Source organism: Microcebus murinus, chromosome 11 (assembly GCF_040939455.1).
Source record: "Microcebus murinus isolate Inina chromosome 11, M.murinus_Inina_mat1.0, whole genome shotgun sequence".
In the NCBI taxonomy this organism is placed as follows: domain Eukaryota; kingdom Metazoa; phylum Chordata; class Mammalia; order Primates; family Cheirogaleidae; genus Microcebus; species Microcebus murinus.
In genome coordinates, this window is record NC_134114.1 from 60265565 (window position 1) to 60278364 (window position 12800).

The 12800-nt window shown below is 33.7% G+C and overlaps 1 protein-coding gene across 2 annotated transcripts in view; it reads left to right on the top strand.

Annotated features, from left to right (window-relative positions):
- XRCC4 (X-ray repair cross complementing 4) overlaps nt 1-12800 on the top strand; it is a 223476-nt gene continuing 210676 nt past the window's right edge. Inside the window, exon 1 of one of the 2 annotated variants that reach the window (XM_076008154.1) lies at nt 1-199. In XM_076008154.1, the coding sequence (XP_075864269.1) occupies nt 95-199 (105 nt within the window). In that variant the 5' untranslated portion in view covers nt 1-94. The remainder of the gene's footprint in view (nt 200-12800) is intronic. The other variant, XM_012784379.3, reaches the window with a different exon arrangement.

Genomic DNA, 12800 nt, shown 5'->3' on the forward strand with positions numbered 1-12800 from the left:
GTCCGGTTGGATTCGCCACGGGACCTCCTCCCGAGCCGCGCGACTCAGACGCTAGGATAGGCTCCTCTCTACCGGAAAAGGCGGGATTTAGTAGATGCCCTGCGGGCCTGAGGAAGCAGCTGACACTCCCATTGGCTGCGGACGTTTAATTTGCGAAAGCGGGTCTTTCACAGGAGACCGGAAGTGGAATCTTGGAGAGGTAGGGTCCGGAAGTGGGGCTGTCTCTTTAAATCATAGTTAAATGTTGTCCTGTTCTTTTAATTTTTTTTCTATTTTCTCTCTTTTTCTTTTTTTGAATACCCTGTTATTTACTTTTAGAATTCCACAGTGCGCGAATCCTCCTCAACGTGTGAGCCTTATGCCTATGGGCTCTTTGGGATGCTAGGGTTCCCTAGCATCATTCACAGGGCATTCACCTGTTGAACCCCATTTTTTAGTTTGTCCCGTTGCACCTGAGGGATTCTTAGTAATGCAAAGCGCTGTTGAAATGCTCTGTATTGGTTATGGGATTAGGAGGACCATTGAATCCAGAGGGTTGTGTTGAGTAGGTGGTTTGATCATTTCCCTAACATCAGCTTTTTCTCCTTCCAGCCCCCAGCTTCTGGAAAACTGTCAGTGGCTTCCACTTGGGGCTGAAACGTACTAGGCCCTTTTGGCTCAGGAAATAACTTTCTGTGGTAACCAGTGGAAAGGAACTGTCTTTTCAGGAGTGCAGCAGTAGCTTAGCTACTCTAGAGAAATATCAACCAGCAAAACTAATGACAAGCCAACTTTTACTTTGAATCAGTAGTAATAGTATTTAGCTTTTTCCAATTTTAATAATCTCATTGAGTTTCTATCTATGCCCTCCCACTCCACCAGCCCCCTAGTTTTTCTTTCTGCATTTTATAGAGGGAGAAATAGGCACTTTGATGTGTTCGAGCTTGCACAGTTCTTGGAATTTTTCAGAAGTCAGAGTATTCCACTCTTTACTTCTTTAAGTGGATCAGAAAATTATAGCAACCCTTTGGCTCCAAATGTGTGTTTTATTTTCTCTGAGGCAGCAGAAGGTTCTTTTCACAATGTTATCAAGTTTTTATTGCTTTATTGACTCAGACTATGGATAGAGAGAAAGGGAAGGTAACTCATGAAAGTTGTGGCTTGGTGAGTTGTATTTGGCCAAACTCTATAGGGCAACACAATGATTAGAAGATTTGGGATTCTGCTACTTGTGTTTACAATGTTAACTACTGCACACAAAGGTTTTGTTTTGTTTTAAACCATAACTAACTTGAATTTTTAGTTCATAGTACTGAATTGTCAAGAATTGGTCAAATACACAAATTAGCAAGTATTTACTAAGCCCTTGCTTTATTCATGGGATCATGAGATTGCAGCATAGGAACAAATATGATCTGGAGTAAAAAATGTATAAAAATGTACAGTATTCTACACTTATTGAAAAAACAATAATTTAATCAGCCATCTTGTAATTGCCTTACATTATACCTTATACTTTTTGCCATTCAAATTTAAGAAACATGGTTTAGTTATGGAAGTTATGTTGTACAATTTATTAAGCTTGGGCTCTAGAGTAAACATCTGTAGATATTATAACTACTTTGCTTTCATGTGAAGATTGTCTTGATCTTTGTGACACTTCAGAGTAATACTTCTGTCTGAAAGCTGTGCTTCAGGCTACCTGTGAAGAAGATCAGGAAACTGAAGCTGTTAGAGATCCTAATTGATTTGCTATATGTATAGATTATAACCAATATTAGGCTGTGGCTTCATATGTATCTGAGCTTCAAAATAGTAGAAAACAACGTCTGACAGTTATTTTTAAGTTATCCATAGAGAAACACAAATGCCAATAGATGTGGCTGAACATATATATATATATAATGTTTATTGTATTCTTGTAAAACATCAAATAAAGTTAATCTGACATGTGGTGAGATTTGGGGAGATATGGTAGGTGAGCTGCATGGTCATTAAGCACATGAACCCCCTGCTTTTGGTTTTCATTGATAGTGCACTAGTTTAAGTACTATGTTATATCACTATTTCAAAAGTCTTCTTTCTTGTGCTCTGCTGTGGATTCTCATTTCAAACCATCTCAGATCATTCTCTTACTAAAAATAAAATTTGACTATGTCATTTGTTTATTCAAAAATTATCATCTCTCTTGCATGTAAAAGAATATTTCCAATTTTGGTTTCATGGATTTTTAGAACTATATGTAAATATAGTGGATATTTATATTTTTATGTGGAGTGAGTACACAAGTTTCTCAGTACTGTGAGGATTAAATGACTTAATACAAGTAATCATCTAACTAAATATTTGGCATACAGCAAGGACTCACAAAGTGTTGACTATTATTGTGTACATGGCTTTCTCCTTCACTAAATTAAAAGTCCCCAGAGAGAAGGGATTACAATGGAGGAATGATTGACTTGCATGCATTATACATTAAATACAGTAGTGGCCTCTAATCTGAGGTTTTGATTTGCACATTTTCTGTTCCATCAACCATGGTCTGAAAATATTAAATGGAAAATTCCAGAAATAAACTCATAAGTTTTAAATGGTGTGCCATTCTGAGTAGTGACGAAATCTTGCATCATCCTACCCCATTCTGCTGGGGTGGTGAATCATGCCTTTATCCAGCATATTCCTGCTGTATATATTGCCCGAATGTTAGTCATATAGTAGTTGGCTTGGTTATCAGTCCACTGGAGAGGTATCATAGTGCTTATGTTTAAGTAACCCTTATTTTACTTAATAATGTCCTGAAAGGGCAAGAGTCATGATGCTAGTAATTTGGATATGCCAAAGAGAAGCTGTCAAGTGCTTCCTTTAAGTGAAAAGGTGACAGTTCTCGACTTAAGGGGAGAGAAAAAATTTGTATGTTAAGGCTGCTAACATCTATGGTAAGAATACATCTTCTATCCGTGAAATTGTGAAGAAGGAAAAAGAAATTAGTGCTAGTTTTGCTGTTTCAGCTCAAACTGCGGAAGTTATGCCCCCAGAGTGCTGTAAGTGCTTAGTTAAGATGAAGGCATTAAATTTGTGGGTAGGAGACATGAACAGAAACACGTTCTGATCGACCACAATTGGGTTTAGTAGTATCTGTGGTTTCAGGCCTCCACTGGAGATATTGGAGCACGTCACACTTAGATAAGGGGTGACTACTGTAAAAGGTTTTTGAGTTAAATTGGTATTGCATTTATACCACCAGACCAATTTCTCCCCATTTTCTCGTTTTACTTTGTGTCTAGTAAATATCAATGATAGTGTTGATGGTTCCTTTTACATTACTTCCTTCTTTTCACTTGTATTCACATATATTAAAAGACAATGGTTCTGCTTATTTTCTCTGATCCTTGACTAGCCTCCCTAGCCTAATGTTGAAGTTCTTTGTGTCTAGTGTTTGTCTTTTTTTCCTTCCCCTTGTTTTTTAATTCTCTTCCCCCATGGCTTTTCATGTAAGACCTCGATGTACAACATGGAGACTACAGTTAATGAAATTGTATGTGTTAGGGATTTTTGTTAAATAAGTAGATTTTTAGCTGCGCTTGTCACAAAAATAGTAACTATGTGAGATGATGGATCTTAATCTACTTCACTGAAGTAACCATTTTACTATCTATATGTATCCCATAATGTCATGTTGTAAACCTCAAATATACATAATAAAATTTGTTTAAAAAAAAGTTGCAACAAGAAAAAGTTTTGTTTGATCTATGTGTTATTCCTTTCACCTTAAGAAATGCTCTCCTTAACCTTTCTTCGTTATCAACCCTATTTAATTGTTCTTCTCTGCAACAAAAATCCTCTGAAGAGTTCTCTATGCTTCATGTCCCAATTCCTCTTTTTCTATTCTTTCTTAAGCTTACTCTAATAGGGATATTACTCCCACATTGCACCAAGTTGCTCCTGTTAGTGTCACCAGTGATCTCTAGGAGTGTTGATAATTCTCACTTCTCATCATATTTGACCTACCAGTAACCTTGGACACAGATAATCACTCCCTTCTCCATGATGTATTTTCTTCACTTGATTTCCAGTACACGATACATTCTTGGTTTTCCTTCTACCTTTTTGGTTGTACTTTCTCATTCTCCTTTGCTGGAACCTTCTAGTCTTCTTGATTCTTTAGTGTGGAAGTATGCTAGGGTTTCATCTTTTCTCTTTTTTTTCCTGTCTATATCTCTTTTTGATGATCATCAAGTTTTGTGACTTTTAAATACCACCTGTATACCAAAGCCTTCTGCATTTATATTCCTAATCTCTTCTCTTTCTGAATTTTTATCTGATTTGTTATCTTATACCAAGTTCTAAAACATTTGTCTGAGGCATAGAGGTAGGTTTTGGTTGAATGAATGAACTTGACTAGGTATTTGAATTTGTAATTCCTAATTTGCAGTCTGAAACACTGAATTATTTATCATTTTCGTATATTATGTTATGTCTTGATTCTAAGCATTTGCTCATGCAGATTCTTGTGCCTGAAATGCCCTTTCTTATCTTTTTATTCTACCTCTAAACACTTTTCACCTATCCATTTTTCCTTTTAAGATTCATATTAGACACAGCTCAAGGAAGCCTTCCCTAGAATGTCAGGTTGGATTAAGTGCTACTTTTCAGAGGAGCTCCAACCTTGCTTATGTACTTTACAAGCTTGTATTATCTTTTCTTTGGGTGTCTTTATCTCACTAGAGTGCTTACTCGTCTTTGGGACGTCAAAGCCTGGTACATACGGAAGTAAACAATGTTTTAATGTATTAATGGCATGACCAAAGACATACAGCTATGAAGCATAGGTGTGATTTCAATCTGAGTCTTCTGAATATAAAATCAATGCTCTATTTCTTATACCCTGTTTCCTAGGAAAAAAGATGTGTGTCTTTAAAATAATAGAAAGATACTGTATCCTTTTTTATACAAGTCGGAGGTAAAGCATTTTATAGCCCTGGGTAATTTGCTGCTTGTTGTTTGTGAAGGTGTCAGTACTGATGAGAATGTAAGCTGTGCTTTTTTCAAAGGCATTGACTGAAATCATTGATTAGGGGACTATTGTAGTCAGCACATGTTTAATGTTGATGAAAATTAGGCTTTTTTGGAGAGAGAAACACTGTTGAGACTTGTATTGCCAAAAAGAAGAAATCCGTGCTAGAATTCCAAGCTGCTCATGAGGCATTCGTGTTTTTGCTAGATGCCATTACTACCAGAAGCTTTATTTTAAAGTTTTGTTTGTGTACCACTGGGAAATCCCAGGGTGTTTATAGATATTGCAGAAATTTTCTTTCAACAACTTGGAAATTTGCTCCTAAGATTGGTTTAATGATGATTAGTTTGTTAACATGATCTCTAACACTTAGCACAAAATTTAGGTAAACTAATTTTGCATTTAAAATACTGTTTAATCCTAGATAATAAGCCTGGCTTCCCGACTACTCTTTATGATTGGCATTCTGAATTCAGACTGTCTTCTGAATATCATTATTAACGTTGTAGCCTATAAACCATCTATTATATCTTCACCTAGCCTTTAGGACTGACCAAAAAGGAAATAATTTATAGATGCTAAAAAGGCTTTGAAATTAATCAGTGAGGTTGAAAATGATGATTAGGTTTGGGGTTAAATTAAGTTATCAAAAATAAATATAACTTGGGGTACACTGCATCTTGAATTTGTTCTCATATTTAGGTCTTTGCTCACCCTACACAAGTGACCAAAATGCTTACATAAGCAAAGAATTCAACGTGGTCTTTGTGTTAGAGGATGCTATTAGCTTACCTGTAATTTTATGTGAGCAGTGAATGAGAATTTTATTGGATAAAAAAGGACCTTGCTCAATTGGAACAGAAATAAGTGGCTGCTAAGAAATAAGATACAGCCAATGTTGAAACTTGTCAAAGTCTTGACAGTATAAATATTGACATGCTGAAACATGTCAATATTTACAATACAATTTGGAAGTTGCCAAGTTCCTGTTTAAGAAATGTGACCCTAGAATTGAACACAGTATATCAATAAATAAGGAACATGTCCAAATGAACAGATGCTCAGAGAAAATAGAATTACATCTGTCTAAACTTTGGGGCATTTCAAAAGTTAAAGTTTAAAAGTTTATGATATTTCTCTGCTCATTTTTAGGCTTATGCTTGTACAACATAGCATACTAATATAGTTCCATATATAATCACTTACATGTTTTTTAAAAAATGACAGCAGAGTTGCTGTTTATAAATTTGTAAATTAGTTGTGCTGTGATGCTCATCTATAAATTGAATTTTAAAAACTTGCCTAGTATTGTATTTAGGAACCAACCCCTTATTTTGAACATTGTTTTTAAAGAGAAATTGGTTCAAGTCATGACTTAGATATTAATTTTGGGAACTAAAAGTTTGTGTCCTGAGAACTTCCTAAATAGTAAAAGAAAAAAATATAAGTTTTTGAAGCTTAGATGGATAAGGAAATCTTACCTGGTTATCTTTAGCTGACAGCTATGTCTCAGAAGAAAATCTGTGGAGCAAAGAGCAAGTAAAGTTGATGTGCTTGGTTGAATATCACAGATTATCACTGTTAACTCCCACATGAATATCACCATCATTTAACAAAAAGTATTTTGATGCAAAATAGACATTTGAAGCTTTTTAATAAAGTCCTTGGAACCACACAATCTTACATCTGTTTTGCAGACTTCTAATAGAAGGTTAAACTTAATATTCTTTGAATGACAGTCCTAAAACAATCTTAAGAACATAAAGCATGAATATTGGGACTTGTCCTCTCATTGTTTCTCTTTTCTGATGGCAGAGATTGATGGCTTTTATATGTTAATCTAATTATTTAACCACATTGTAATGTTGTGTTTATATTGTGATGAATAGATGAAAAATATAATTGAGATAATATATGCTGTTAGAAGCTACATTTGTTTCTATAAATATCTTGAGAAACATGAAAAAACAAATTTGCTTATAGTTTTACAAAAGGCTTGTAACCTATTCTTTTCAGATGTAGTAATCAAAACTAGAAGAGAAAACAATACAGTTTTAAAACTCATATTGACTGGATTCTTTTTTTTACAATTGCCAGTATTCTCCGGTAAACTGATATTGAATTTTAAGGAGAAAACATTGGACATATTAGTTGGTAACTTTTAAAAACTTGGAAAATATTTCACCGTGGAAAAAAGACTTGAATCCTTGTTTTCAGTAAACATTTATATTAGGAATTTTTTTCTAGAATCATGAGTCTTTTGCAAAATTTTCATCAGTTGTCTTTTTGAACGACTTGTTACCAGTTATTTATCCTGTAGTGATAACAATGTTGTCAGAGTTTTCAAAATGTCGTGTGTTTTAGATTTGATGAGATCTGTCAGCAAATTAAGATGAAAATGTAAAACTTTCTGTTTGGTGTTGAATATTATGAATTTAATATAATGTTTCTCCATATGTGGTACTCATACCACTGAGGGAATAAGGCACAGTACTTACAACTGTTTTGTAAGTGCCATGACATAATTGAGTTTAAGAGAATTAAATGCTCCTTGTTCTACTACTTTCCCCCCTCCTCACTACTGCACTTGACTAGTCTTAAAAAAAAATAAAAAAATAAAAAAAAAATAAAAAAAAAATTAAATGATTTGCTGAAGTCCACACAACCAATGATTAGTAGGGAAGATTTGTACTGAAGTCCGTCTGATTCTAGAGTCTGACACAAAGTAGATTAATCAAAAAGAAATTTCTTGGCTTCATAGCTAAAATATACATGGTCACATCTGGGTTCTGGTGCAGCTGGAATCAGGTCTGACCTGTTGCCCACCCCTCGGTTCTGCTTTCTGCTGTGCTGATTTTGTTCTCAACAGTTCCAGGCTCACATCATAGCACTAAATACAATAGAGAAGAATCTACATCCTTTATAATGAAAATAGAAGTCTTGGTATTGAATCTCATTAGTCTTAATTGTCCTAACTTGAATCATGTGCTTGTCTCTGAATCAATCATTGGAGATTAGAATGTAATGTTGGCTTAGCTTAGGTCTGAATCTGGGGCCAGAGTCTGCCTACTCAAAGGCTTTGGGCTGAGAATAGCAGAGGTGGGAGTCATTCATATCTTTGATGCTACAATCAGGGAAGTCTGTGTTAGGTGCAAACTCAACAAATTGTCTTTAAATGTTGGGTGAACAAACACTTTTAACCTGAAATGGTGTGGGCCATGGCCATGGCATTGACAGCGTTCTCTGAACAATGTTTTAAGATAGCTAATGATGCTAAATCCTTCAGTTGGGATCCTGTGTGCTTTTTTAAAGAAACTGAAAAAGAAAAGTATAACCTAGAGTCATTCAAATTAGTGCAAATTAAATGAACTTGGTCATTTGAATTAGGGTCACTTAACTGATTATGTGCAACGGACTGAGTAATATGTATTTGATTCATATTGGTTAGGTCAAAAATCTAAGATTGCATGATTTTAATGACATGCCAGAGGATGGGAAATTTTAGAAAATATCAATACTCATTACTTCTGGTTTCTTTACTGTGGATATTACATGTAATAATTGAATATACATATGAAATGGCTCATATGTTGACTATTTCATAATATTTTTACATGTCTTGGCTTTAAGAACAACTTATTAAAATATAACCAATAAATATTGAAATAATTTTCAGTTGAATATAAAATATTTTTCCATCTTTATTATCTTTGATATAATGTTGCATAGCAAAATTTACCAGTGCATTATTGTACCAGTGTTCCTGGTATTATGTTTATTAGACAGGAGTATTTACCAAAAATCCAATACTGAATCTTACATATATTTTTAGATGGGCTTCAAAGTTTTGAAGCATTAAATTACATGATATTTAAGAATAAATTTCTACAGATGGGTATCTGTATGGGTATTTCTTCTTTTTTTACAAATGTACAGATGGGTATTTCTTCTTTTTTTACAAATGTACCGTATAATGAACATAATCACCCTAATGGTCAGATAACATTTACTGAAAACTCTTCTTTTTACACACTTTATTATGGAAAATTTCAAATACATACAACTGTTGAGAGAATAATATATTTCTATGTTAGGTGTAGGTGATGGCAGCTAGCACAACATTTACCAATTCATGGCCCATCTCATTTCATTTATATATTACTCAACCTTCACTCTTCTAAATTACTTTGAAACAAATCCCCAACATCATATCATTTAATCTGTGTTTTAATATGTATCTCTAAAAAGTAAGGACATTTTAGAAAACATAACCACATTCTATTAATATAACTATAAAATTAACAGTAATTCCCTAATATCATCAAATACCTACTATCTTCATATTTCTCAAATTACTTTATAAATTTTAAGTTTGTTGGTTGAATCATGATTTAAATAAGGTCTATAAATTGCAGTTGTTTATTTCTTTTAAGTGTCTCCAAACCTATATATTCCAAGCCCCCAATATCTTTTACATTTAAACTTATTTGTTAAAGAATTCAGTCAGTTGTCCCCTGGAGTTTCCCACAGTCTAGATTTTAATGATTGGGTTAAAATCCATCCCTTGTATTTTCTATAAATTATTAGTTAGATCCAGAGGTTTGACTAGATTCATGCTGGGTTTTTTTTTTTTTTCCTATTTTTTAGCATGAATATATTATAGATAGTGGTGTGTAGAGAATTTGTGGGTTTTACCAAGGAAACATATTTAAGCCAGTGGGTTATGAATTCTTTTCTATTTATATTGCAAAATACAGTTAAGTTTGGCTTTAAGACAGAATTTGCATCAGGAAAGAAAAGAAGTCAGAATGTGGGGAAAGGAGAAAGGAATACTTCAATATATTGATATACTTACAGGCCATAAATCTGTAATTACTCTAGTTAACTCTTCAACTCTAATTTTAAACAAGTGAAGGTAGGAGTTCCTGTAGATGTTTTAAGCCATATAAAAACTCAGATGTTTTATTTGGGATTCCATGAGTTCTTACCATTAGTAGAAGAAAGATTTGACTATATACTCTGAAAATTTTGTCTGTTGTTAGAATAATCCAAAATAAAATTGGTACATAGGGAGAAGGTGCAATAATGCTGTATTAACAACATTGCCTGTACTATTTGATGTCCCCACATGGGAAATTCAAGGTTATACATCAGCTCAGGATTTAGATCTGTGTAGTACATTGTTATAACTTGTTCATAGGTTAAGGTTATTCCTTCTGTCTGTGACTTTGTACCCTTTGTCTGGCATCTCCACATTTCCCCTGCTTCCCAGCCTCTGGTAACCACCATTCTACAGTCTACTTCTATGAATTCAATTGTTTTAGAGTCCACATGTAAGTGAGAATGTACAGTATTTGTCTTTCTGTGCCTGGCTTATTTTACTTAGCATAATGTTCTCCAGTTTCATCCATGTTGTTGCAAATGACAAAATTTTTTTTTTACTTCTTTAAGGCTAAATAGTATTCCATTGTGTATATGTATACCACATTTTATGTATCCATTTATTCCTTGATAGACACTGGGTTGATTCTATAATTTGGCTATTGTGAATAGTGCTACAGTGAACATGGGAGTGCAGACAGTTCTTCCACATATTAATTTCAAACCTTTTAGATAAAATGTCAGAGGTGGGATCACTGGATCATATAGTAATCCTAGTTTTAGTTTTTCGAGGAAACTCCATATCGTTTCTCTTAGTTTTACTAATTAGTAAATTAGTAAATTAGTTTTACTAATTTACATTCCCACCAACAGTGTACAGGTGTTCTCTTTTCTCTACATCCTTGCCAGCATTTGTTGTCTTTTTGATAATAGCCATTCTAACAGGTATGAGATAATATTTCATTGTGATTTAAATTTGCATCTCCCTAATGATTAGTGATGTTGAGCATTTTTTCATGCATCTGCTGGTCATGTGTATGTCCTCTTTTGAGAAATGTCTATTCAGGCCCCTTACACATGTCTTAATTGGATTGTTTGTTTTCTTTCTATAGAGTTGTTTGATTTCCTTATATATTTTGGATATTAATCCCTTATTGGATGTATGGATTACAGATATTTTCTCCCATTCTGTAGGTTGTCTCTTCACTCTGTTAACTATTTATTTTGATATGCAGAAGCTTTTTAGTTTGATGTAATCCCATTTGTCTTTCTTTTGTTTTTGTTGTCTGTGCTTTTAAGGTCAAATCTAAAAACTTATAGTGTAGACCAATGTCATGTAGTTTTTCCTCTATGTGTTCTTCCAGTAGTGTTACAGTTTTGGGCCTCATGTTTAAGTCTTTAATTCATTTTGAGTTGATATTTATATATGGTGTGAGATAGGGGGTCCAATTTCATTATTTTGCATATGGATATGCAGTTTTCCCAAAATAATTTATTGAAGAGACTGTTCTTTTCCCATTGTATATTTTTTGCACCTTTATCAAAGATCAATTGACCATAGGGGTATACATTCTTTTCTGGGCTCTCTATTCTCTTCCGTTGGTCAGTATGTCTATTTTTATGCCAATACCTTGCTATTTTAATTGCTATTCATTTGTAATATAGTTTGAATGCCTCTAGCTTTCTTCTTTTTGCTTGTGATTCCTTTGGCTATTTGGGTTTTTGTGATTCTATTTGAATTTTAGGGTTATTTTTTTCTATATCTATGAGGAATGGCATTGAAATTTTGATAGGGATTACATTGAATCTGTAAATTTCTTTGGGTAGTATGGACATTTTAACAATATTCTTTCAGTGCATGAAGATGGGATATCTTTCCATTTATTTGTGTCATCTTCAATTTCTTTCATTGATGTTTTATAGTTTTCAGTGTATAGATATTTTACCTCCTTGGTTAAATTTATTCCTAAGTCTTTTTTTTTTTTTTTTTTTTTGTAGCTACTGTAAATGGGATTGTTCTCTTTATTTCTTTTTTGGAAAGCTCATTGTTAGTGTAAAGAAGCACTAGTGATCTTTGCCATCAATTTTGTGTCCTGCAGCTTTACTGATTTTATCAGTCCTAATAGTTTTTTTTTGGTGGAATCTTTAGGGTTTTCTATATATAAGATGTCATTTGCTAACAAGGACAATTTAGCTTTTTCCTTTTCAATTTGGATGCCTTTTATTTGTTTCTCCTGCATGATGAATTTGATTTGCTAATATTTTGTTAAGGATTTTGGATCTGTATTCATCAGGTATATTGGCCTATAGTTTGTTTTTTGTTGTTGTTGTTTATTTTTTGTGTTTTTTCTTGTGATGTCCTTTTCTGGTTTCGGATCAGGGTAATGCTGGCCTCTTAAAAAGAGTTTGGAAGTATTCTCTTTTTGATTTTTTGGAATAGTTTGTGGAGAATTGGTGTTAGTTTTTAGTTTGGTAGAATTCAGCAGCAAAGACATCTGATCCTGGGCTTTTGATTTTTTTATGGGGAGACTTTTTATTACTGCCACATCAATGCCAACATTTATTGTTTTGGGACTTTTTGATAAAAGCTGTTCTCACTGGAGTTAAGTGATATCTCATTGTGGTTTTGATTTGGATTTCCTTGATGATTAGAGAGGTTGAGCATTTTTTCATGTGTTTGTTGGCCATTAGTCTGTCTTCTCAAGCTATACTACAAGGCTATAGTAAATAAAACTGCATAGTACTGGCACAAAAGTAGAGACATAGACCAATGAAACACAACTGAGAACCCAGATATAAAACCATCCTCATATAGCCATCAGATTTTGACAAAGCAGGCAAAAACATACACAGGGGAAAAGAATCCTTATTTAATAAATGGTGCTGGGAAAATTTGACAAAGCAGACAAAAACATACATGGAAAAA